We start from the raw sequence: 26470 nt of genomic DNA on the forward strand, positions 1-26470 counted from the left end.
TGCTCCCCACCCCACTCTCCGACTCACCAAGACCCTCTTTTTTGAGCCCCTCACCTCAGCCCTCTTCTCTGGAGCTTCCCTTCTCCGCCTATCCCCAGCCCAGGCTATGAGCTGCGTTGACCGGCAGGCTGCAGGCAGCAGCGGTGTGTGTGGTGGTGGGGGGGGAGCAGGCCTGGCTCACAGGGAGCTGAGGGGCCAGCTCCATGAATTTATTCATGTTCTGTTGCTCTTTCCCCACGCTCTGGAATGAAGCTGCCAGCTCACTAGGTCCTTATTTCTTCCCCTGCAGCTGTCACAAGGAGGGATCTGGGTAGGGTCAAGGCCAATGCTCCTGAAGCCAAAAGCCAAGTGTCTGGGTTCAAGAGGAAATTCTGGGGCCCAGGCTGGGACCTGGGATTATTTCCCCAAAGCTCTTGGGGAACCAAACTCGGAGGCCCCAGGGCAGTGATATGGTTGGGAAGGGGAGGTAAGCAGAGAAGGTTGTGATACAGGACATAGAAGGAGCAGTGGAGGCAGGGACAAGGCTGATGGGGGAGAAGAGGAGAGAGGAAAACTTTAGGGAGTTCCCTAGGCTCCCCTCTATAAAAGCACAGTCTAGCTCTAGCCTGAATCTTGCCTTAACCTCCACCCCAACTCTGCACTAATCCTGACCCTAATCCCAAATTATACACTTGACTCCTTTATAATCCTAATATGAATCCTAACTCCATATCCTCACCCTAAATGGAGCCCCTCCCCACTGGTCCTGTCCTGGAACCCAGGGGTCTCTCAAGAATTTTCCCCAGGGCTTACAGTCAGGTGTGCCTCAGAGTTCTGAGGACCAGACTTTTGATTAGCATGTGATTAGCATATTATTTGCATGTAATATGTGCCTTCTACTCTGTGGAAGTTTTCATGTTAAAATTTTATGAAGTCTAGCAGAAAGGTCCTGGCTTCTTGAAGGTTCTCTCTTTTTGTTCCTTTTCCCACACTCCTTATCACTGATCCCAATGGCCTCAAGGGGAAGAAAGGGGGTGAGGAGATGAGCAATAAAGGGCTCATGGGAGGGAAGAGTCTGGCAGGGTGGCAGGGTAATCTGCTCTTGTCATTGCAGTGTAACCTCCACAAGCCTCAGTTTCCTTATCTGTAAGAAGAGAGGAACCAGCTGGCTGATGCTACATTAAGATCTAAGGAAGCACCCCCCCCCCCACCCTCGCACTCTTTCCTTTCCCACCTTTTAGAGGTCATTCATGATGTGGTTCTCCTCCCTCCCCACCCCATACACACATTCTGGCTTTCAGCTCCCACACCTCAGATGACACAGGATTGGAAGCGGCTTGAGCTGCCCGGCACCAGACCCTTGATATGAAGAGAAAGGAACATTGCCCACCTGACAGCATAGAAAGGGAAATAACATTCCTGGGTGTTTCCTGTGTGTTAGGGCTTTTACATGCAAGATCTCACTGCATCCTCGCGGCACGCTGAGAGGTGAATATATTGTCTCCATTTTACAGACGAGAAAACCGGGGTCCAGAAAGGAGAAATGGCTTGTCCTAGATAGCCCTGTAAGTGGCAGCACTGAAACGAGTTCTAATCTCCTGGCTTCCTTCTCAGTGTCCCGGAGAAGAGGAAAGGCAGTGGAAGGGTGAGAGAAGCAGGAGGGAGTAGGGAGCAAGATCTGAACTCCTGTTAAAGGGGAGACCTATATGTGAAGCCAACAGGCTAGGTACTTGGCTCAGCGTAGTCCCCATCTCCAACCAGCAGTGCTATGGAGACTGACTGACACCCAATGAGTGTTCAATTTCTAGCTAACAGATGTCAGTGTACATTGGCTGCGGAAAAGAGCTGTTCGGAGGGAGAAGAATATGAAGCCAGCCTGAGGAAAATGTGCTCAAGAGGTGAAAGGGAGAAGGGCAGGCCAAGAGGACTAAGGCCCGCTCTCCCTCTCCCACCTCCAGTGGGAAAACAGTCACGGCCCTAAGAGCATGCACGCACTTTGCCCCCTTGCACAGAGGACGGCAAGGCCTCAGCCACCGGGGAGAGGGCAAGTGCACCGCAGGGCCTAGGCCTCCCCTCATCTGCTGCAGGAGCCCCTGGAACCGCAGCTCTGTGCAGACTTGGGTTCAAAGAACCTCGCCAGCGCCCAGAGGGCAGAGGACGGGCTCCTGGCTCCATGGGGATCGGGTGGATGTTGCTTCTAAGGTGTCTGTCAGGCCACAGCTTCCGCAGCCCTTGACCCCTGGCCAGGTGCAGCTCCTCACCCTAACCTTCCTCGCCATCTCCTTTTGCGACCCCCTCGTCCCCACCGTGCTCCTGCCCCAGCCTCCAGTTAATGAGATGTGGCGAGAGGCTGCACAGACAGCTGTCAGACCCCTCAATTCTCCGCCGGGATATTGGATCCCGCGCTGGGAGACCGACAGGTGAGCAGAGGAGGGGTTGTGGGGGCCGAGGGAGGGGTGCTGGCTGGTGCGGGGCCGGAACCCAGGAGACAGCGCCATGTTCACAGCCCCCAGGGTTCGGCTGAGCGTCGTCGGCCCCAGGATGCTCTTTCTGCCTTTTCCTCTTCGCCAACAAACAGGAGACTTAAGGAGCCCCACACCCCGCGCGCCCGGCCCCGGGTCGATCCGCGACTCCTGGTCCTGCACCCCAGGCCGGCCTGGCTCGCGCGGGTGTCGCGCGCAGCGGCTCAGATTCGGCGGGCGCGGCCCGGTGTTTCCTCCCACCTCCCTCCCTCCCTTCCTTCTTGCTCCCCCTCCTTCCCGCGCTCCCTCCCCGGCGGCCGCGGCCTTTATTAGGGATTCCGTGGCTGTCGGTCCCACCATCCATCCTGTCCGCCGGCAATTAGGCGGCCAGACAAAGAGCAGCTTCGGATGGATGAGGGTCCCGGCGGATCGGAAATGTGAAGGGTCAGCGCTGCCGCCCGCGGCGCACCCCGCTCCCGGCTCTGCATAATCTCCGACCGCCGTCACTCAGCCGGCCGCCGGGGGAGCTCCGGGCCGGGCTGGGGAGAGGGCGGGGCTGGGGCTGCAGCCTAGGCGCTCAGGGCAGGGCGAGGGCAGACCTGCAACAGGGCGCGTCCTGCGGGAGAACGCAGGGCTGAGGTCGACTGGGCGCACCTGGAGGAGAGAGGGCAGGACATGGCCCCCGGGGCTCCCTGAAGGCGGGCAGGGCAACGGCTGCCTGGGGGCTCCTGTAAGGAAGCGGGGACTCAACCTGCAGAGACTAGAGGCTGGTGGCCCAGATACCCACGGCTGGGAATCTGGGGGCCCGAAGGCCTAAGGTCGGTCTTCGGTCTGTATAAATGGAACTGTGCCTAGGACGAGCCCCCTTAGGGAAACGGAGGGTCTGCGGCCCGGTGCGCCTCTATCGGAACGGAATGATACTACGCTTCTGTCCCACACCTCTTAAGTGAAATTCAACCCTTCCGCCCCAATAGAACCCAGAGGAAGTTCAAGGAGTCGGGTTTTTACTGCGGATTCTTTGGCGCTAGCTTCCAGCTGACAAATCAACATTTCAATCTGACAATTAGTGGTCGAGACGCGGGGAGAGGGGCTCTGGCTGCCAGGACCGTTTACCCTCCCTGCGAGCGGCAGAGAGGTGGGCGGTGCTGGCAGTGATGAACGACTCCAAGGGGGCCCGGGGCCCCGAGCGCGCATTCATTACTCTTCTGACAGGCGGGCGGCGGGCCTGGCGGGCCGCGAGTGGACGTGCGGGGAAGAGGCCTGTGGCAGGAGGGAGCGTAAGGGAGGCGTTTAACAGCCCCGCCTCCTGGTCAGCTCCCGGTTCTTCGCCTCGACCTTGGTACTTGACTTACTTATGCGTGGCCTCTCAGCTGTTGGGGCCGGCCCTGGCTGCAGAATTTGGAGAGCAGGGACAGGGACCTCAGCCCTCTTCAGGTTAGGCGATTTCAGATCTGAGATGCCAAGAAGGGGTGTGGACAGGCCTTAGGGCTAGAAGCTTTTGTCTGACCTGGGAGGAACTGTGCGGTTTTGCATGTCTATGCACACAGAGGTGGTGTGTGACAGGGATTGATGGCTGTGGATCACGCGTGGGGGGCAGTGATTGCGTGTGTTAGTGTTAGGGAAGTGTCGGCCTGATTTTGTCAGCGAGCTTCGAATGTCTGAGGATGAGCTGCAGCCGCTCCTTGCTGTCTGTGCCCCTCCCCACCACCACTTGCTGTCAGCTCTCTGTCTTCAGTTCTGTAGGAAATGGCAGTGTGCATGGTGACAGCTGAGGGGTGCTGCTGGGGTTGGGAAGATAGATGTTACCTGTGAGAATGCTGGTCTGGACAACTGCTCCCTTCCCCCCCCCCCCCACCCCAAACACCATCCTTTGCTCAAGCTTCCTGAAAGTAGTGGACATTTATCCCCCAAAGCCTGGAGACCCAGCTGCTGAGGAAGTGGTTACTACCAGGTTTCTATAGTCCACACACCATCTCCATCACACATACAGTCTCTAATATAAGATATGATCGCAACCCCCTGGCTTCCCCACGCCTGTGGTGAGCAGAGAGGAGGAGCTGGGTCTCAGGAAGGGAAGAGGCAGACCATCGGACCTCCAAGACAGCCTACCTCTTCGGGGCCTGGGCTACTGGCCCCTGGAATTCTGACCTTGGAGCTCTGGTCCAGTTGACACCTTGGGAGGATAATGCTAATCATATTCTAATTTCTATCCCTAATTACTCTATTCACCTGACTTTGTCTCCACTCTCCTACCCACTCTCAAACTCAACAAAAGGTTGATCTTTCTCCCCAGCTCTGAATCTCCCTGGTCTCCAGGGCAGAGATTTTGGGTGATTCTCAATCTCTGTTTGTTCAGTGTATCTTCCAGCCACCTTCCCTTTGCCTTGCTCTTCCTTATATCAAGGGTATCTCTTGGACCTTCCGTATCTTTGTTCCTGCGGCCCTTCTCCTTGTGTCGGCATGTCTTGACATTTTTAAAAAATGTTTTTATTGATTTTTAGAGAGAGAGGAAGGGAGAGGGGTAGAGAGATAGAAACACCAGTGAGATGAGAAACCTCATTGTTCGGCTGCCTCCTACAAGCCCCCTACTGGGGAATGAGCCTGCAACCGGGCGTGTGCCCTGACCTCTTGGCTCCTGGGTCGCAAGGCTCAACTGCTGAGCCAGACCGGCTGGGCTGCCTGTCTTCATATTTAGGGATCTTTTCCAGATTTCTCTCCCTCCATTTTGGGGTATCTATGTTCCCCTGGGGCTTCTCCCTCTGGGAATATCCCAGGACAACAGTGAGGCCTCATTGGAATGGAGAGAGGGAGTAGGACTTCCTTCCTACTCCCATCCAGTGGCTATTGCAACCCAAGATGGGCAGGCAGTGTCAGGGCCATGGCCAGGTCGCTTCTCATTCAGGGCACAGGCGCCTGGTCGATGCCCCGCGGTGCGCCCCCCTCCCAACTGCCCTTCTCCAGGCCCTCGCCCCCTCCGCCCTCCTGGAAAAGGCAAATTTGACATTTTTAAATCCCGAGCCTTAGAGGGATCGATGCGGCCCGGGGGCCCCACCCGGGGTCGATATTCCTGATTGGGAAGCGGCCTCAGCTCGGAGCGGGTGTAAATCATGCGAACTGGGAGAGGGAGCTCCGGGCTGCAACCGTGTCCCAGGCACGCGGAGGCAGACAGGGTCCCGGCCTTGGGGCAGGATGGGGGGGACCCCAGGCCATGGAAGGACAGTCTTAGAGACCCGGACACCAGCCCGCCCAGAGCCCCCCTCCTCCCCTGCCCAGCTCTGCCGACTCTGCGGGCCGGCTCCGGTTTCGCTTCAGCGGCCGCTACCCTCCGTTGCCCCTGGAGCCGCCAGGGAGGCCGGTGCCGGAGCCAGCCATGCGGCGGCTCCTCCGTGGCCGCTCCCGCGGGGCCTGGGCTTCGGCGGCGGCTGTCACGAAGCCGACAGGCCGGCCGGGCCGGGAAGGGGTGGGTGGCGGGGAGAGTCGTTGGAGGTGGTGGGAGCGGAAGGGCGGGAGGCTGGCGCGCTCTGGCTCACCGTGGGCGCGCAACAGATATTTGTGGAACTGAGGGACAGCAAAGTGACGTGGGGCGCGGAGCCCAGCGGGTAGGGAGTGGGAGTCCAGCCATTCGGAGGGGCTGAGCTGGAACAGGTGGCTCCCTCCCTGAGACGAGGATAGTGAACAACAAAAAAGAATGGAGTGAGCAGGGAGGTTTAGGCCCCAACCTACAGCCGCCTCCACCGCCCCTGCCCCTCAATCCGAGAAGTTCCCAGTCGGGGAAACTGAGGCAGCGCGGCTGAGAAAGACCAGGAAGGTTAAACGCGGGGTCAGCGACGGGCAGCAGCCAGAGTCCAGCGTGGGCCCCTGAAGGCACCTGCCTGCGCCGGGCCTCCACACCCCCAGGGCAGCTCAGACCCTCGCTTCCACCGCAGCTGGTCGGGTCCCCCCGCTCCCCACCCCGCGCCAGTTTATAGAACAACAATTTGGGGAAAACAATCCGGGCCGAGTGACGGCCCCGTAATTGTGACAAAGTGAGTGCGGGCGACTGGAGAGAGCGCTAGGGCGGGAGCGCGGCGGGCCGAGGGGAGGCTGCAGCGCCGCCCGCCCGCCCCGCCGCCCTCTCGTTCGCATTCCGGTCACCTCCCATCCCTCTCCTTGACTCCGATCCAATTCTTCTTCTCCCGGCCCCTGTCGCCTCCCTCCGCTTGTTCCTCCATCGCTCTTCCCTTTCCTCTCGGTAACAGCACTTCTCCCGCCCCCGCCCCGCTGCAGGCCCTGCCCGGTGCGCCCTTTCCTCTCTCACTTCTCCCATCTCTTCCGCCCTCCACTCGTTTCTCCATCTTTTCTTTGCGCTCGGGTCGCCCTGGGGCCCCTGGCTCACACCACACAATCTGCTTCGTTCCCTCCCCAGTCCCAGCTTCCCGAGCTCGAGCACTGAGCCTCCTCTCATAGAGGCCAGCGCAGCCGCGCACTCCGGGGTTCCTTCGCAGCCCTGTGGGCCCCGGCGGCCTGCCTCTGCCCCCCCCCCAACCCCCCGCCCCGCCGCCTTCTCCGCCCCTTTCTCTGCGCCCGAAGCTAGTTTGTTTGTGCAGCGGCGGCAGCCGCCGCCGCGGAGATGTTTGCCCAGCTTAGCGCGCCGCCGCGCAGCGCGGGCCCAATTAAGTCTCATTCATTATTCAGCGCCCGGGTCAGCCCCTACCCCCACTGGCGGCTCCCGAGTGGCTTTGGGGCCCCGCCCAGCCCACCCCCAAGTCAAGGCTGGGAGACCTTGGAGAGCCGAGCTTCTCCTGTGCAGAGGAGGAAACAGTCCCAGAAGCCAAGGTCACATAGCAGAACCAGGATGGGGGCCCAGCTGCTAAAACCAAGGCATCCTTCATCCCAGCTCAACCACAGCATCCAGGCGGGAGGAAGGCCGTGCTCGCCTGTGGGACGCCCCTCACCCCTTATCCCTTTTTGCTCCTGGCTCTCCCTTTCGCCATAGCTGCCGGCATACAGCCCGGCTTGGGCTCCTGCTTGATCGAGAGGCTCCTCAGGCCTCAGGCTCAGGCCTAGATGTAGTGACCCCTGACTGACACGCCTGGAACGGGGCAGTGAGGCAAACTCGTGTGTGTGTGTGTGTGTGTGTGTGTGTGTGTGTGTGTGCGTGCGCGCGCGCGCGCGCTGGGGCGTCCCTCTCTGCAGCCTGTCTGTGGGTGTCTGCCGTAGAGGCACTGGAAGTGGAGCCATCCAAGGCAGTCTTGAAGGACAAGTAGAGAGAGAGGAGAGTGCAGCCTGCAGTGAGGGGGAAGTCACCTTCCCATTTGTGGGGTGGAAAGGGGCGACCAAGGACCTATTTTTGCATTTTTAGGGACTGCTCTGGGCTGTTTCGCCCCGGGCACCTGCACAAGGTGTCAGGGGACCCGCGGGGCCCTTTCGTACGCGGCAGCGCCACCTGGCGGCCGCGGCCGCGGTGCTTCGGTGCCGCGGTGCTGGAGCTCCTGGCCTGGACGGGGCACTCGCCCGCTGCTTGGAGCCGGAGGAGGCTGGATTCGACCAGAAAACCTTAAACCGGCTTTACCCGAGAGGGCGGGCGAGAGGAGCTCGAGGTGATCCAGAGGCAGCCGGGCAGGGCCTCGGGGAGGAGCCTGGCCCCAGTGACCCGACTTCCGTGACACAGCAAACACAGAAAGACAAAGTCCATTTGGATGGAAGTGGGAGCGGAGTGAAGGGCCATTTTGACTCTATGGTCCAAGGAAATGACTGGTCTGATGCGCGTGGCAGCCGGGGTACCCAGGTACGGCCGCTCATGCGGGACTCGCAGGGACTGGCTGGTGGTCTGAGTCCTACTCTAAGTAGAGGGGAAGGGAGAGGCTAGCAGGCACACTTGGGCATCTTGTTGTATATTCTGGGGACTCATGGCTGCTTTGGAGAGACTTTTCAAGTCGGCCCTGGCAGGAGGTGATTGAATTGTGGGGCACCAGGGTTCAGGTCAAAATGTAATTCCCCAGAGCTGTTTAAGGGGAGGGAACTGAGGACTTTTTTCATGTTTGACTTGTGGGAAGATTTCTTGGCCTGGAGAGAGTTTGAGGGCTGGAGAAGGGCTGAAACCTTGGGTCAGTGTCTGAGGGCAGCCATGGTCAGAGTTGGACTGGGGGACAGGAACTTTCAAAATGTGCAGGAACTTCAGAAGGAACTCCTGTTCACACTTATTCCCTCCACTCCCCATTGAGTCATTCCCAGGTGAGTGGTCCCAGGGGAGGTCTAAAATGTAAGCTTATGATTTTTTGTACCTGTTCTGAGTTCTCAGTTACTCAGCTGAAAGCATTTATTTTGTTTTTGGTGTTGTTGTTTTTTTTTAAATATATGTTTATTGATTTCAGAGAGGAAGGGAGAGGGAGAGAGAAATAGAACATCAATGATGATAGAGAATCACTGATTGGCTGACTCTTGCACACCCCCTACTGAGGGTCAAGCGGGCAACCCAGGCATGTGCCCTTGACCTGAATCGAACCTGGGACCCTTCAGTCCGCAGGCTGACGCTCTATCCACTGAGCCAAACCATCTAGGGCTACTGAAAGCATTGAAAACATTTTTCTCTCCTAAATTTGGAGTCGCTGTGGTTGTTAAAAAACAGACATGAGGTGCTAGACCCAAGGGCATGGAAGAATCAACATTTCAGGGACACTCAGGAAACTCTGGACTCTATTATTGGAAGAACAAATGGTTACTGTGTTGGGACATGGATGTGGTCTTAAAGCTGCTTTTTTTTTTCTATCTCCTAGGGTCTAAGGATAACTCTGTGGCTCTGGTGGCCATGATTCTCACAGCGGACTACAGATTTCTGCACTCTGAGCAAAGTCAGGTGCCACTGGAGTTGTTCTGAGACCCTTTCCCTAAAGGATGGCCAAGGGGCTCCTGGTGACCTATGTCCTCTGGGCTGTAGGGGGCCCTGCTGGGCTCCACCACTTGTACCTGGGCAGGGACAGCCACGCGCTGCTCTGGATGCTTACCCTGGGGGGAGGTGGGCTGGGCTGGCTCTGGGAGTTCTGGAAGCTCCCAAGCTTTGTAGCTCAGGCCAACAGAGCCCAAGGACAGAGGCAGAGTTCAAGAGGCGGGACACCCCCTGTGAGTCCCATTCGTTTTGCCGCCCAGGTGATAGTGGGCATCTATTTTGGCCTTGTGGCTCTCATCAGCCTTTCCTTCATGGCCAGCTTCTATATTGTGGGCCTCCCACTGGCAGTTGGCTTAGGAGTCTTGCTGGTGGCTGCTGTTGGCAACCAGACCTCAGATTTTAAGAACACTCTAGGGGCAGCATTTCTCACTTCCCCTATCTTCTATGGCCGCCCCATAGCTATTTTGCCCATTAGCTTGGTGGCCAGCATCACAGCCCAGAAGCATCGCCGCTACAAAGCTTCCAGTGTGTCAGAGACACTCAGTGTGCGGCTCTACCGCCTGGGCTTAGCTTACCTGGCGTTCACCGGCCCGCTGGCATACAGCGCCCTCTGCAACACAGCCGCCACCCTCAGCTATGTGGCAGAGACCCTGGACTCCTTCTTGAGTTGGTTCAGCTTCTTCCCCCTCCTTGGCCGCCTCATGGAGTCCGTCCTCCTTCTGCCTTACCGTGCCTGGAGGCTGCTGGTGGGGGATCGTGGCTTCAGCAGCGGCTACTTCCAGGAGTGGGAGAAGCTCTATGAGTTTGTTCGCAGTTTTCAGGACGAGAAGCGTCAGTTGGCTTACCAGGTAAGGCTTTCTTCCCGTCTGGGAGTTAGGCTAAGCCTGATTGGAGCTGGTGCCCCATGTTTTCATGTCTGCTGTGTCAGGCAGGGAGGGTGTCCTGGTTTCTTGGGGTGTGAAGGTGCCGAGGCTTTAATAGTGAGTGGGGGGAAATATGTGTATTTTATTTACTGTTCATTGAGGTATAACATATATAAAGTTTACAAACTTTATGTATATACCTATGTAACCACCACTCAGATCAAGGAATTGAATATTCCAACTCTAAGAATGTTCCCTCCCAAGCTATACTCCTTTCCTTGGAAGTAACCTCTATTCTGACTTCTGTTACCATAGTTTAGTTTTGCCCATTCTTGAACTTCGTATAAGTGGATCATTCAGTATGTACTCTTTTGTGTCTGCTTTCATTCAACATTATGTCTGTGAGATTTATTCATACTGTTGCACACAATTGTAAAATGCTTGTTTTCTTGTTAAATAGTATCCCATTATATGAACATACCAGAATTTATGTATCCACTCTATTGTTAATGAACATTTGGGTTCCAGGAGGGGACTGTTCTGAATAAAGCTGCTATGAACATTCTTGCACATGTCTTTGGTGGACACACATGCTTATTTCTTTTGCGAGGAAGAGATCCTGTCAGGGGTGTGAAGTTCTAGGTTGGAAAATGGGCAGCTGTGATTAAAGGCAAATTTTGGTCCTTGCCATGAGATCCAGAGCTGGAATCCTAATGTGAGGCTCTAGGCCTTTTTCATGTCAAGTAGGAGCCGATCCCAGAGATATCACAGCCTGATTTAAGAAGGGAGCAGAGAAAGGCCCAGGTATCCTGACAACTTATGGGATTCTAATTTGTCAGCTTCTGTTTCCCTAAGGTTTTGGGTCTCTTAGAAGGGGCAACAAATGAAGAAATACATCAGAGATATCGGGAGCTAGTGAAGATCTGGCACCCTGACCACAACCCGCACCAGACAGAAGAGGCTCAGAGGCACTTCCTGGAGATCCAGGCTGCGTATGAAGCCCTGAGTCCGCCCAGGAAACTCAGGGGATTCTAGAGGTGAGAAGAACATTTCCCTTTGAGGATGGACTCTTCCTGGCGGAGCTGGGCCGTTTGTCCCAGCTTGTTTTTGTCTACAAGGGGCACCCAACAGCATTAAAGAAACTGCTTGTAGTGGAGACTGAGAAAACCTTAAATAGGTGAGAAAGCTATTGTGGTGGAAGAATGTATTTATGTATTGAATTTCTGAGTTCTTGGCTGTTGTATTCCTATTTTTCTTAAAACCATATAGTGAAATGAAAAACGTTATGAAATCAATAAAATATCTTTTAGAGAATATGCCACCTTATCCCACTCTTGGTAACATTGATGAGTGAGGGAGGAAGGTTATTTAACTTTTTTATTTTTTTATGTGCAAAGCACTGGATTAGGAGATCGAAGGAAAAATATGAAGGTTTAATATTTCACAAGTTACCCTGTGACAAAAGAGATTTGATCAATTCTGTGGATTACTAAGGGGTAAAACTGATGTTAAATTTTAAGATTTGCCAGAACCGGTTTGGTTCAGTGGATAGAGCATCCACCTGCGGACTGAGGGGTCCCAGGTTCGATTCCGGTCAAGGGCATGTACCTGGGTTGTGGGCATATCCCCAGTAGGAGGTGTGCAGGAGGCGGCTGATCGATGTTTCTCTCTCATCAATGTTTCTAACTCTCTATCTCTCTCCCTTCCTCTCTGTAAAAAATCAATAAAATATATTTTAAAAAAATTTTTAAGATTTCAGGAAAACATTTTAATTCCATTTATAGAACTTTCTAAGAGGTACACTTCCCCCAGGAAGGAACAAGCTGCTGTGGAGTAGGGGGTAGGCCCCCCTTACAGACTCCTCTGCTTGGAGGAGTATTGTGGAGAGCCTTCAAACTTCACATGGTGGTTGGGCTGGCTGACCTCCGGTCTTCCCTGAACTTGGGGTGTGATTCTGAACTACAACACCTTGCTCCCGGGGAGTTTACAATCTGGTTGAGGACAGCACAGATACACAGATATCAAAGTTCATCTCATTCAGTGTTTTGAACTAAGTGTCACAAGAGGTGTAAATAGAGTTCATTGGGATAGTGGAGAAGGGGTAGATGGCATTGTTGTACGAGCACTTATGGAAGAATTCATGATTTTATATCTCATATGACTTTATGGGGACTTTGTGGAAACTCTAGGGAACCAGCATCTCGAGCATCTGAAAGGAGCCTTACTGAATTCCTGAGTTACTAGCCAAGTGTGGAAGAAACAGTCCAGGATGCAGAGGACGACTGGGACCAGGTGCAGGATATGAAAAATTATATACTTTTACTCCAGCGTTCTTGTTCTTTCTTATGTGTGGTTATCTTTTACACTTTTTTTCCCTTTTTTTCTGGAAGTTAACTCTGAGCAGTATATATATTTAAAAAGTAGAATTATTTTGGCTACTATTCTCTATAAAGAATAATAATCCTATCTAATAAAAGAGAAGCATGGTAATTAGCGTATGACCGCTACCCTTCCCATTGGCTAATCAGGGCAATATGCAAATTAACTGCCAGCCAAGATGGCGGCCGGCAGCCAGGCAGCTTAAAGTGAACATGAGGCTTGCTTGCTTCAGTGACGGAGGACTCCAACGTTCTCCGCCTGCCACTGCTGGCCTCTGAGCTGCAACTCTAAGCAACTATGTTACAAATATAGAAGCTAAACAAAACCCCAGAAACCTGCTTTAGTCAGCAGGGCTTCAGCCAGCAGGATCGCAACATTGTTTCAAATACAGAAGGTAAACAAAGGCCAGAAACCTGCTTTCAGCAGCGAAGGCTTAAGAGCTGGACCCAAGCCTCAAAGCTAAAGTTGGCCCAGAATAAAAAAAAAAGAAAAAAAGGAGCAGTTGGGAGCTTCAGTCACCCGCCAGCCTGAAAACAGCCCTCAGCCCCTCACCCAGACTGGCCAGGCACCCCAGTGGGGACCCCCACCCTGATCCAGGACACCCTTCAGGGAAAACCAGCCGGCCCCACCCGTGCACCAGGCCTCTATCCTATATAGTAAAAGGGTAATATGCCTCCCAGCACCGGGATCAGTGTGACAGGGGGCAGTGCCCAAATCCCCTGATCGCCCTGCGGCTCTGTGTGTGACAGGGGGTGGGGCCACAACTTCCCTATCCGCCCTGCTCTGTTAGTGACAGGGGAAGGCGCCCCAACCCCCTGATCAGCCCTGCTCTGTGCCTGATAGGGGAGCTCCCCAACCCCATGATCGCCCTGCAGCTCTGTGTGTGACAGGGTGCGGAGCCCCAACCCCCTGATTGGCCTTGCTCTGTGTGTGACGGGGTAGAGCCATAACCTCCCCATCGGCCCTGCCCTGAGTGTGAGAGTGGCGTCGCCCCAACCCCCTGATCGGCCCTGCTCTGTGTGTGACAGGGGGCGGTGCCCCAACCCCCCAATCGGCCCTACCCTGAGTGTGACTGAGGGTGGCATCGCAACCTCCCAATCCGCCCTGCTCTGTGCATGACAGGGGGTGGCACCCCAACTCCCCAATTGGCCCTGCTCTGAGCCCGACCAGGGGCTGCACCTAGGGATTGGGCCTGCTCTCTGCCACCCGGGAGCAGGCCTAAGCCAGCAGGTCGTTATCTCCCAAGGGGTCCCAGACTGCGAGAGGGCAGAGGCCGGGCTGAGGGACCCTCCTCCCCCCCGAGTGCACAAATTTTTGTGCACTGGGCCTCTAGTAATAATAATAATAATAATAATAATAATAATAATAATAATAATAATAAAGTCCAGCCCTAGCTGGTTTGGCTCAGTGGATAGACCGTCGGCCTGTGGACCAAAGAGGCCTGGGTTTGATTCCGGTCAAGGGCACGTACCTTGGTTGCAGACCCCTCCCCAGCCTGGACCCTGGTCAGGACTCCTGCAGGAGGCAACCAATGGATGTGTTTCTCTCACATCAATGTTTCTCTCTGTCTTTCCCTCTCTCTTTCACTCTCCCTAACAGTCAATGGAAAAATATCCTTGGGTGAGGAATAACAACAATAAAAAAAAACCCCAAACAAACAAATAAATAAAACTAAGACTAGCAAGCAAGAAGTCTTCCTTAGTCTCTACCTGAATTGATTTAGTGAAATCCAGTAAATTTGTATTCTCCCATTGCCACAAATAAAAAATTTATAGACCCTTAAAAAAGAGTTCGAAGAGAACTGAGAAGGCCTCTACCTCAAGAACCTATTCGATGCAGAATCTTGAGAATAGCTTGCTTCAGAGATGACCATTTTGGCTTTTCTTGAATAGGAAATTTCCTTCCTTTCCCACCTTTTGAATATCCGTAATAGTTAAGTTGTTCTTTTATTGAACTGAAATTAGTTTCCCTTTAATTTCTTTCTCTTTTCTTTTTAAAATATATTTTGTTTATTTTAGAGAGGAAGGGAGGGAAACATCAATGATGAGAGGGAACCATTGATCGGCTGCCTCCTGCACACCCCCTACTGAGGATCTAGCACCCAACCTGGGCATGTGCCCTTGACCAGAATCGAACCTGGGACCCTTCAGTCCGCAGGCCAATGCTCTATTCACGGAACAAAGCCAGGTAAGGTTGTAATTTCTTTCTAGATTAGCCATCTTTTGCTTCAAAGAACAAAAAACAGCCCAACCAGCCCTAACCGGTTTGGCTCAGTGGGTAGAGCGTCGGCCTGCAGGCTGAAGGGTCCCAGGTTCGATTCTGGTCAAGGGCATGTACCTTGGTTGCGGGCACATCTCCAGTAGGGGGTGTGCAGGAGGCAGCTGATAGATGTTTCTCTCTCATCGATGTTTCTAACTCTCTATCCTTCTCCCTTCCTCTCTGTAAAAAATTAATAAAATATATTTTAAAAAAACAAAAAGACCCCAGCCCAACCAGTGTGACTCAGTGATTGAGTGTCAAATTATGAACCAGGAGGTCATGAATCATATTGGGAATATAATTTTATACTGTTTTATCCCCCTCATGGAATATTAATTATTGTGAAAACTTCATATATATATTTTATTGAGATGTAATTCACATGCCATAAAATTCAGCCTTTTAAAGTATACAATTTAGCGGGTGTTAGTATATTCATAAGGCTTTGCAAACACCAACACTATGTAATTCCAGAATGTTTTTACCATCCTAAAAAGAAACTCTATATGCATTAGCAATTACTCTTCATTCTTCCCCACCAGTTCCCAGCAACTACTAATCTACTTTCTGTCTCTATAGATTTGCCTGTATTGGATATTTTATACAAATGGAATCATACAATATCTCCTTTTGTGTCTGGCTTCTTTCTCTTATGGTTTCAAGATTCATCTTTTTTTTCAAATGACATAATATTTTAATGTATAATATTCCCTTTATTGGGAGACATTTATGCTATTAATATATATTTTTGTTATAAAGAATGCTGCATCAATATCTTTATGTTTCTAATTCATCTATTCTCTTGAATTATTTCAGAATAAATCCCCTTGGGTGGGATTACTGGGTCAAAAGGTATGAACATTTTTATGGCTCTTGTCAATATTGCTTTTAAATTGTGGTGCCCAGAACTAAATGCAATTCTCAGATGTGTACAGACAGGACAGGGGACTGTGGGGTTATTAAGTTCTCAAGGTCTGGACAATATATCATTCTTTAAATCAAGCAGCCTAAGAATTTATTAGCTTTTTCTCATTGCTCATTGAGCTTATAGCCAATAAGTCCCTTAGATATTTTCTTAGGCACTATGTTTCAAACCTATGTTTGCATCTACTCTATAACCCAGTGCTTCTGAGGATTCTCTGACATGAATTTTGTATTTCTTTGTTTTCTGTTTTCTTTAGTGGTTGATCTTAACAAGCTAGCAGGAGGTGTGGGTGTATTGCAGTCTTAGCTGAGAACTGCAGATGGCGCCTTAAGGCTGTCACAAGGGTAAAATATGTGCCTTCACTTCTTTTAGGATCTGATAGTGGCACCTCAATAGCAGGTTTATTACCAGAGTTCATTACCATTTGTGGGGAAGGATAGAGCAACTGTGAATGTTATTCAGGGAAAGCTCCAACTGAAGCAAGTTTTCTAGTTGTCATTTGATCTCCTAGGGGACTCTGGGGCAGTGTATTTCATGTTAGAGGTTTCTTTGCTTGAACACACATTTCATGCCACTGCTTTGGCTGTTTAGGTTGACACCCTGAGAAGCTGAGATTTTTGTTTCTTTCTGTTCCTTGTCATCTCTTTCTTTTAGTCACTGCAAGGAATTGAAACTTGTTCAACTAACTGGTTTTGTTTGTTTTTGCTAAGGTGAGTTTTGAACAACAAAAGCAGAAAATTTACATGGGGTTTCAGCTCAATGAGATTCATTTCAATGGTTTTTTGCTCTTTTTTGTTTTCCTTTTTGTTTTCTTCCCAATTCTCTCCTTTCTCCTCGCCTCTCACCCATCGTTTCCAGAGTCCATCTGCTTATTTGCAAATTATTATACATTTAAGCAAGACCTTGACTTTTCTGGATTTAAACCTGACAAGTTTCAACATAACAAAGCAGTGCCTTGTGTGGGAAAGTTGGAAGGGACTAATTTTAACTCATTCTGTGACTGACCTTAGTTTCATTTCTGGGCTGAGAAAGGCTGTAGGCAACAACAGCCTAAAAGGACATTTTTTTTTTCCTATCATCAATAGGTCAGGCACCTTTCAGATGAATTAGTATCAATAAAGGAATGAGAAAATTTTTTTTTGGGGGGGGGTAGCATTTAAATGTGTTCTATTCATGTGTCCTGGTCACAGATCTGAGGCCAATGAGGCCCATGTTACTCCCCCACCTTTTCTTCTATAACCATAGCCACCAGGTTAGACTTGGCCTCTCTTGTGTCTTTCTCCTTTTCATTCCTGGGGTCCATAGCAGAGAGTGTACATTGACTGATCTTCTGTATATTTTGGGTTGGAAAGCAATTAACTGCAAGTGGTGCCATATTACTTTATATTAATTGATTGGAAACCCATTGTCTCTTAGGAGTGGACTTTTCTTTTTTTAAAATATATTTTATTGATTTCGTTCAGAGAGGAAGGGAGAGGGATAGAGAGTCAGAAACATCAATGAGAGAGAAACATCGATCAGCTGCCTTCTGCACACTCCCCACTGGGTATGTGCCCGCAACCAAGGTACATACATGCCCTTGACCGGCATCGAACCCGGGACCCGTGAGTCCGCAAGCCGACTCTCTATCCACTGAGCCAAACCGGTCAGGGTGAGTGGGCTTTTCTTGAACAGCTAAGAGACTAATCCTTTCAGACTCATCTTCCTTCAAACTCAAATTCTTTTCCATTGTGTGTTTCTTGTTCTCATGTTAATGCCTTTACTGATGTCACTCTTCTTTCCTGTAATTTTTTACTGCTAATTGAAATCTTATATTTCTTTTATGATCCAGCTTAAGGTTTATCCCTAAGTGATGCCTTCACTGAGTAATTCCATCTCCAGTAATCTTTCTTCCTTGAATTCCTTCAGCATTCTTGTCAGTTTTGTAGCATTCTATCTAGCATTTTCTTACATGTTGCCTGCCATATAATCATTCCATCTCGTGTTTGTAAATCTTGTGCCAAAGCCTCTTGAAGGAAGGGGTCATCTTCGCCCAAGTTAACTAATAGAACATTTATTAAGTCTGTTAACTTGTTATTTAACAATTTAAAGCCTGTTTCCTCATTTATTACATGAGGATAATGATGCCTGCATCACAGGGATGTTGAGACAATAAAATAAGACAATGTGTTGACAGCAGCTTATAAACCAAAAAAACATATACAGAGGCATTATCAATTTTTATAAAATGGTGACAGACTGTATAAATGAAAGAGTATGCTGAAATTCCATGAATAAACTTACATAAAAGCAGTATTAGCTATATATATTACACATAGAAATAAATTCACATGATTAAATTCAAGTTTTTGATGAACCTGCAAGGCACTCTCACTGAATTGAGTGTTTAAAATCCGAGTTTTGGTTCTGTCATATTGCCACTAATTTTGCAATGTAACAAGCTAACCTTTGATAATTTAAGGCCTTTTCCAGCTCTGCACATCTGATACACAACTGAATTTGGATATCTGACCGAGGTCTTTGGACCTCAGTTTTGTTCTCTGTAAATGGGAAGTGCCAACCTAATCAAAACCCTGTAATAGAACTTTATAGATGGATGATCAAAGAAACATTAACCCTGTACAGAAGTCTTCTGGGAGAATTAAGTTTCCTTGGGGGAAAGCTGCATACTTATATAGTGCATTCCCTTCAATATTAGCAAATCACATTTACCATATCAAATGCTCTGAGAAGTAAAGCAAGCAGTTCAACTTGATTTTGACTAGTGTTTCCTAAACTTATTTGGACCTGGAACAGTTTTTTTCGGTTAACATCTATTTAGCATCCCATGAAACATATTTTCTAATACACACAGTTTGGACTGCCCATATGAATATTCTTAGGTATTAGAAGTAGTCCAAGCAAAGGGGAAAAAGTACACCCTTCTGAGTGTACTAGTCTTTGCGCCTGCTGTGGCTTGTAGCCTTATCTTTAGTCAACAGAGATTTTGAAAAATCATGTTCCTCAGTTAGTCATTGATTATCAAGTCTCCAAAATAATGAATAAAATTTTAAGTCTCTCAGATTATTGTTTAACTTGAGCCTCTTTTTCTTCATCATAAAAACATGGAATGTGGCAATCAATCATTTCAGATACAAAATACCGAATTAAAATAAAAACACCAGAAAAGTTCTCATCTCCAGGATCTATTTGAAACATATCAAATTAGGTCAGGTTAATATCTGCAGAATATATCTTCCAAGGTGAAGATTATGTCATAATTTATTCTTAGTTCTAGTTTTGCCACTCAATCATTAGGTAACCTGGGATAAATGAATTCCCTTAAGGCTGAACTGAGACATATGGATGTTATTTCAAAATGATCTTCTTTTGTAAGCCTTAGCAGTTATTCTAATAATTTCAGAAATTTGGTGTTTTTTGGTTTGTTTTTTTCAGAGTAGGTCACAAGAATTATGTTGAATTTATTACAGCATTTCTTTTCCTCCAATATAATTTATAGATTGAAAACAATTTGCAATTATTTAAAAGAAGGCAACATTCACTTTGTTTTATTGTGAAATATAGCATACAAAATAAAAAATGCATAGGTAATATATAGAACAATGATAAAATTAATCTTTATAACCAAGTTCCAAAGAGTATTAAAAAATATTTTTATTGATTTCAGAGAGGAAGAGAGAGGGAGACAGAGAGAGAAACATCAATGATGAGAATCACTGATTGGCTGACTCCCGCACACCCACAACTGCAGGCATGTGCCTTTGACTGGACTCGAACGTGGGACCCTTCAGTCCGCAGGCCGACGCTCCAGAGTATTTTTGAGACATTTGTTCAATGTCTTTTTAGAGAGGTAGAGTGCCGCATGGAGAAAGGGCAAAGGTGGACCATGAGTTGCAGTAGGGGTACTTGCAAACCCAAGTCAGCAAGACATATGCTCTATGTGATCCATCCTCCTTGGAAGGGCTATTTAAAATATACATATATTTTTTTATTGATTTCAGAGAAGTTGAGGGAGAGAGTCAATGATGGGAGAGAATAATTGATCAGCTGCCTCCTGCATGCCCCCTACTGGCCATCGAGCCTGAAATGCCAGGCATGTGCCTTGAGAATTGAACCGTGACCTCCTGATTCATAGGTTGACGCTCAACCATGGAGCCACAATGACCAGGCTGGAGGGCTATTGTTTGAGTAAAATCCTTGGAAGGAGCTTACCCTTACCTACTGCCACCCGAGGGACTTTGCAAAATGTTCCTTTCAACCACACTCAATCCTCCCTTGAAGATCTATAAAATATGATATTCCTTTGTTTGTTTTATTAGTCCTTACACGAGGATATTTTTTTCCATTGGTTTTTAGAAAGAGTGGAAGGGAAGGAGGGAGGAGGAGAGAGAAACATCAATGTGACAGAGACACATTGATAGTTGTTGCCTCCTGAATGTGCCCTGACTAGGGCCAGGGATTGAACTTGCAATCCAGGTACATGCTCTTGACAGGGAATGGAACCCAAGACCCGCTGGTGCTCAGACCAATGCTCTAACCACTGAACTACTGGCCAGGGTGAATATGATATTCTTTATCTCGTTAAATTTCCAATGTTTGACAGCTCTCTTAGATTGGGCCTAGGCGTGCTCCTTAACCTACCTCTTCTCTTTGAGTGGGGTATCCACATGGAAATAACTCTCCTGTTAAATCAGGGGCTCTCTTATGAGAGGCATAATGTCTTTCCTAAACAGACCACAAGGTTTCCAAGAGTGGGGACTTTATTTTCCTCCCAAAGAAACTGTATTAGTTTTGCAGCAGCAACATGCCCTGTAATGAAGGCATTTCCAGAGTGATTTTTGGTAGGCGAAGTCAGCCACTACAGAATACGATCTTGGATCCAATTGGTTCAGGTCCCATTCTTTAGTAGGAAGTTTCCTATTACCCAGAACTTATCTGCCTGTTCCCACTCGGTATGGGAGGGAAAGGGAATTGTGAAAGAGTTTGTCATTCATTACACTTTTCACTTTTCTGTTTCAGCACTTACCACATTATTGTAGTTAACTAGAGGCCCAGTGCATGAAATTCGTGCACGTGTAGGGTCCCTAGGCCTGGCTAGCAATCAGGGCCTTCCTTTGTTTTGTGCCGCTTCCTGGTGGTCAGTGCACATCATAGCGAGCAGTCGAACTCCTGGTCAGTCGAACTCCCAGTCAGTTGAACTCCCGAGGGGACAGTTTGCATATTAGCCTTCCATTATACAGGATTATTTAATATCTTATATCCTCTTTTACAACTGGATACTCTGCTGGTGATATGGCATTGTTTTAGTCTTCTTTGTAAGCGAACTAGTGCCTGGGCAAACTATGGCCCGCGGGCCGGATCCGGCCGTTTGAAATGAATAAAACTATTGAAAAAAAAGACCATGCCCTTTTATGTAATGATGTTTACTTTGAATTTATATTAGTTCACACAAACACTCCATCCATGCTTTTGTTCCGGCCCTCCGGTCCAGTTTATGAACCCATTGTGGCCCTCGAGTCAGAGTTTGCCCACCCCTGGCCTAGAACAATGTCTACCACTTATTGGGTACTTACTAGTATGTCAATTTCTATTTGAATCTTTGAAAGAATATTCAATAGGAAGCAACACATGGTGTAGTGCACTAACTGGTTGGATGACTTACTCTTCTGTTTCTTTTTTAAAATATATTTTTATTGATTTCAAAGAGGAAAGGAGAGGGAGAGAGAGATAGAAACATCAATGATGAGAGAGAATCATTGCTTGGCTGCCTCCTGCACCCCCCGCCCCCGCCCTCCCCACTGGGGATCGAGCCCGAAACCCAGGCATGTACCCTTGACCAGAATTGAACCCTGGACCCTTCAGTCTGCAGGCCAACGCTCTATCCACTGAGCCAAACCTGCTGGGGCATCTTCTGTTTCTTTAGATCTGTAAATGATATGCATTAGATTAGACATTATTAACCAGGGGTCAGTGGGCTCCAGGGTATTTTTGACTCTCTACCCCATACAAAGTTTAAAACCAAAGGCCCAGATGACTTCATAGAGATTTACCCTATTACTCTATAACCTGTACTGCAACTGCAATAAATAACAAATATGTGGAAACCAAAACTGCATCGTGCCTGTGGCTATACACATTCACATACACTCCGGTTTGTTTACAGCCCCTTAGGGTTTGACCTCAAAAGATAAAAACACAAGGACAGATTCTGATTAAATTTTTAAAAAATTGTATTGATTTTATAGAGGGAGAGAGATGACAGAGAGAAATATCAATTTGTTGTTCTACTTATTTATTTATGCATTCATTGGTTGCTTCTTGTATGTGCCCTGACTGGGGGTCGAACCCACAACCTTGGTGTGTCGGGACAACTTTCTAACCAACTGAGCTACCCCGCCAGGGCCTGATTAATTTTTTTAAATGCCGATTATCTAGATTCCCAGCCTATAGCCGCTCCTAAATGGCGTCTGACCAGTGGGGTGAGCGCTTCACCCACGCAGGACATTGGCTAGGGAGGTGCACAGATATTAAAGGTGCTTCTGGCCTTGGGGAGGCTGGGAATCTGACCACGAAGACAGAGGACTATTTAACAGAGATTCGTCGGGCGGTGAGACTGACCGCAGCCGCCGAGAGGGATGGACAGCTGAGGTCGGAAAGCCGACTCGGCAATGTACTGGGCAGCGCGTGGAGGGCATGTGGCCCGGGCAGAGAACCTCCAGCTCGTTCGGGACGTCTCCGCGCTCCAGGCCCGGCCAGCGCCTCCACCCCGTCCCACCCCCACCGGCCTCCCAGGAGGCTGAGCGGCCGCCAAGTCCGGACCTCCCGGTTTCCCGCCGCTGGTGGCTCTTAAATGGCCTTTTGTTGTAAAAATTTGGGTCTGGAAGAAGGCGAAGGGGAAAGTGGTGAAAATTCTCGGGGCGGAGACGTGAGAGGCGAAAGGGAGGGCGGCCTGAGAGATCAAGTGCGGGCCAGGACCTAGAGAGGAAAACCCTCGCGCGGTGCCCCTCGAGGCGCCCGCCTTCGGCCGCCTCCGGGAGAGTTTCGGCTCTTTCCGGCATTTCCAGCTCGGGCTGCACTCCCAGCGCGCGACCCCCACCCCCACGCCGCCCGCTCTCTCCGGGCCCCGGCCGTTCTGCTTGCGGACGCAGCTCGCGTCCCACCCGTCCCCGCTTCTACCTAGGTTGTTCCCGACCTGCTCCTCCAGCCCGTTCCCTTCCCCGTAATCCCAATCCCTGGCGACGCCCGAGCCCCCTCAACTCAGGCGCGAGGGACTCGGCCCTGACGGTAACGGTAACCTGACCGGCCGAAGCCCGCCTCGATCCCGTCGCCTCTCCCCTCGCGCGTCGGGTTCGCGCCGGCGCGAGCACGCGCCCTGCGCGCTGGCTGGCTGGCGCGCACGCGCACGCGCCCGAGCGGGCTTCCGGGCGGGGCGCGCAGCTCGAGCCCGGGCGAGGTCGGTGTGGATCCGCAGGCGCGCGGGCCACTCGCCGCCACTGCGATTCCCAGCCCGCGGGCCCGCTGAGGAGGGAAGCGGAGAAAGGGGCGGGCGGGCGGGGGCGGGGCGGCGTCCCGCTCGGGGAGAGTTGGGGGAGGAGCGCGGCGGCGGTGGCGGCGGCTCTGGAAGAGGCGAAGGAGGCGGCGGAGCTGCTTACCTCTTCTCAGACCCCGGAGCGTCCCGGACACGGAGCCCGGAACTGGGGGGACACGGCGACTGCGGGGACCCGGCGTCGGTGAGGCTGAGCGTGTTCGGTGCGGAGGGGGGCTTGGTGAGGGATGAAGGGAGCGCGGAGGAACTGAGAGCGGCTTGAGGGAGGGCACCGGGAAAGAGTAGTTGTTGGGGGCTGGGTACGGAGGGGACGGGGAAGTGAGCCCCTGGGACTTGGGGTGCTCAGATGGTGGAAGGTGTCTGGGGTCAGCGGGGCGGGCCCAAGCACACCGGTCCGAGTTGGGGTGTTTCCAGAGGCAGAGGCCGGGGGAACAATGGAGTGAGGGGGTTCTCTGGTGTAACCGTGTGTGGGGTATTGGATTTTAAGAAACAAGGAGAGATGGAAAATAATGGGAAAAAAAAGGGTTATTTGGGAGTGGAAGTACAATGGATTGGGAATGCAGTGGGAATGCGTAAGGTCATCTGCGTGGGTGCCGGAGGTCCTTAAGATTTGGGGCAAAGTGGGATTTGAAAATAAGAGAAGAGCATTTTTGGAATCGAGGGGAGATAAAAGAGCATTCTTGGAATTGGGATGGTGGAAGAGAACGGAAAATTATGCGAAGTGGGGCAGAGGAATGAAATAGGTGTGCTTTGGGCTTGAATTAAAGCAGAGGGTAGATCTAGTTAGAGAGTGTAGGGTAGGTGGACCGAGTTCTCCTAATTCATCCAGGGTGATTGGGTTATTTTAGAAGGTGGATCTGTCCCAGGCTTGTCCCTCTGCTAAGGAGTACAAGCTGCTCTTTTAGTAATTTGGTTGTCATTTATAGTCCGTTTCATTGATAAAGCATACCTGTAATAATGGTGTCTCCTCTGCTCAGGTTACAGTACTTATTTTACCTGTGGTTAATGAAGCAGGAGAGGACAGGTCTCCAGAAACAGGCGTCTATCTTGCTTTTGAGTCAGGTCAGTGATAATGCAGAGTTCATGGTGTTTGAGGGAGAACCAAGAGTTTGTTTTCATTTAGACCAAAAGGTGATGAATAAAATCGAAGTTATCTGTACTTTATTAGAATTGCATTTTCTCACTGAGAAATGTTCAGGTACCATCTGCTACTGGTTTATGTTCGTGAGAGAGCGTGGCTGCCTCAAAATCTTGATGCTGATTTCAAATGATCAGGCTGCCTCATATTTCCCAGATTGAATGAAGGTGATTTGAAAATCACCTTATTTGAAAATATTGTGGGGGGTGGGAAGTATTTCTGATAGCTTAGATTTCCAGACTAAATTTTGAATGAATGGTATTAGGTACAAGATTGTTAGTTTTGAAACTGTAGTTACCTTCCTGTGTTCATAAATAGTCCACGGTAAGCTTTTTATTTGTTGGGCATTAAGTTTTGCTGACTCATTTAAGATTTCTGGGAATTCATCAGTTTGTATTTATTTCTCAGCTAGATCTTGTATAGTAGCATTAGGCCACTTTATAAAGGTCCAAAAATAATTATGTAAATTGTCACTTTACTTATGTGTTATAAAAACTGGACAAAGCAAGGAGTGAGTACAGTGTCCTCATTAATGATAATATGGCTCTTTATTGACCTCTTTCAGTGGGCTAGGCAAGGTGCTAAGATTGTTTTGCATACATTATCTCATTTAATTGAATCCTCACAATTATTTCCTATTTTATAAATTAAGAGGTGAAATAATTCACTGAGGTCACAGAGCTAGTAAATAAAGCTGAATTCAGATCCAGCTCTTTTGGATGTCTTCTTTAAATCTTCACTGTCTGGCCCTAGCTGGTTTGGCTCGGTGGATAGAGCCTTGGCCTGTGGACTGAAGGGTCCCAGGTTTGATTCTGGTCAAGGGCACATGCCCGGGTTTGGGGCTTGATCCCCCGTGGGGGGCGTTCAGGAGACAGCTGATCAATGATTCTCTCTCATCATTGATGTTTCTATCTCTCTCTCCCTCTCTGAAATCAATAAAAATCTATTATAAATCAATCTATCAATCAATCTTCACTGTCTAATGGTTCTTCCTGCCCTCTCCATCCTCTGGTTTTGGTTGTAGTACAAGCAGCATGAATTGGTTGCAACTTGGATCTGGTATAATATTAATTATTTAGATGAAGAGTGGGTTAGTGGGCTACATCTCTATAGTTAATTGAATGTTTATTCCTCCTGTAATTTACTAAATCTGGGGCCCTGATAATAGGGCTAACACATCTTACTAAGGTTTGTCCTGTGAGCACACTTAATTTTCTGTTTAGTGTACTGCCGGCATGCTGTGCATACATGTCACTCTTCCTTGTAGAAGTCAAGACAGCCAATTGTGGAATCAAAACTAGTTCACACAGGAAAACAATGGAAAACTGCTGAGTATTCAAGTGCCCTCCAAGCACCTGTTGAGTCCACAGTTGGTACTAGCATTATCTCTAAATATAGATAGAATCCTCTTAGAAACCCCTAGTCAAACAACTAGAACTGAGAGAAACAGCTGGGGCCTGAGGGAGGAGCCATAGGTTACTGGCCAAAACATCAGCATAGCCCCTGGAGGCTGATCCAGGAGTAGCAAAGGGCTACAGGTACTAGTGAATGGCAGGAGGGAATTATTTGTTGAGCATTTCTGTAATCTAGGCATTGATCTCAGTGTGTTTTATATATATTACTTATAAGATCTCCAATCAATCATAATAAGATAGTTATAAGCATTATCCCCATTTTTCAGATGAGATTCAGAAAGGTTAAGTAACTTGTGCAAAGTCAGTTAAAGCAGTGAAGGATGTTTGTATGTACTATTTATTGTTGTTATTATTTTAAACTAGTGGCCCTACACATGAATTCGTGAGCAAGTTGCTCTCCGCAGCTTGTCTCAGCTGGCCGCCCCGCCCACCGCTGCTTGTAGCTCTTCCCCACACTGCAGTTTGCTGCCCTGCCCTCCTGCTGATTGGTCATTACCATCATGGTGTAACAACCATTTGCATATTACCTCTTTATTATATACTAGAGGCCTGGTGCATAAAATTCGTGCACTGGCAGTGGGTGTCCCTCAGCCCAGCCTGCACCCTCTCCAATCTGGGACCCCTCGGGGGATTTCCTAC

The 26470-nt window shown here is 49.6% G+C and overlaps 2 protein-coding genes across 5 annotated transcripts in view; both read left to right on the forward strand.

Moving 5' to 3' along the window:
• The first annotated feature begins 8058 nt into the window (after positions 1-8058).
• Positions 8059-12631, forward strand: DNAJC22 (DnaJ heat shock protein family (Hsp40) member C22). Its single transcript, XM_059682770.1, has 4 exons — positions 8059-8208; positions 9197-10154; positions 11025-11206; positions 12359-12631. Exons 2-3 carry the CDS (start codon positions 9315-9317, stop codon positions 11202-11204), a joined length of 1020 nt encoding a protein of 339 aa, XP_059538753.1. The 5' UTR covers positions 8059-8208; positions 9197-9314; the 3' UTR covers positions 11205-11206; positions 12359-12631.
• Positions 12632-23301: 10670 nt separating this feature from the next.
• The window catches only part of SPATS2 (spermatogenesis associated serine rich 2), a 129776-nt gene continuing 126607 nt past the window's right edge, over positions 23302-26470 (forward strand). For 2 of the 4 annotated variants that reach the window (XM_059682771.1, XM_059682774.1), the window contains exon 1: positions 23302-23462. The gene's annotated coding sequence lies outside the window, so the exon portion shown is untranslated. Of the gene's footprint in view, positions 23482-24255; positions 24341-26470 lie in introns of all 4 variants that reach the window. The other 2 variants (XM_059682772.1, XM_059682773.1) reach the window with 2 other exon arrangements.

This window comes from Myotis daubentonii, chromosome 2 (genome assembly GCF_963259705.1).
Source record: "Myotis daubentonii chromosome 2, mMyoDau2.1, whole genome shotgun sequence".
Lineage (NCBI taxonomy): Eukaryota > Metazoa > Chordata > Mammalia > Chiroptera > Vespertilionidae > Myotis > Myotis daubentonii.

Bases quoted from the DNA above. Each gene is read 5' to 3' on its own strand.
- DNAJC22 (XM_059682770.1), top strand. From the start codon at position 9,315: ATGGCCAAGGGGCTCCTGGTGACCTATGTCCTCTGGGCTGTAGGGGGC. The intron at 10,155-11,024 runs GTAAGGCTTTCT...TGTTTCCCTAAG, and splicing joins AGCGTCAGTTGGCTTACCAG to GTTTTGGGTCTCTTAGAAGG.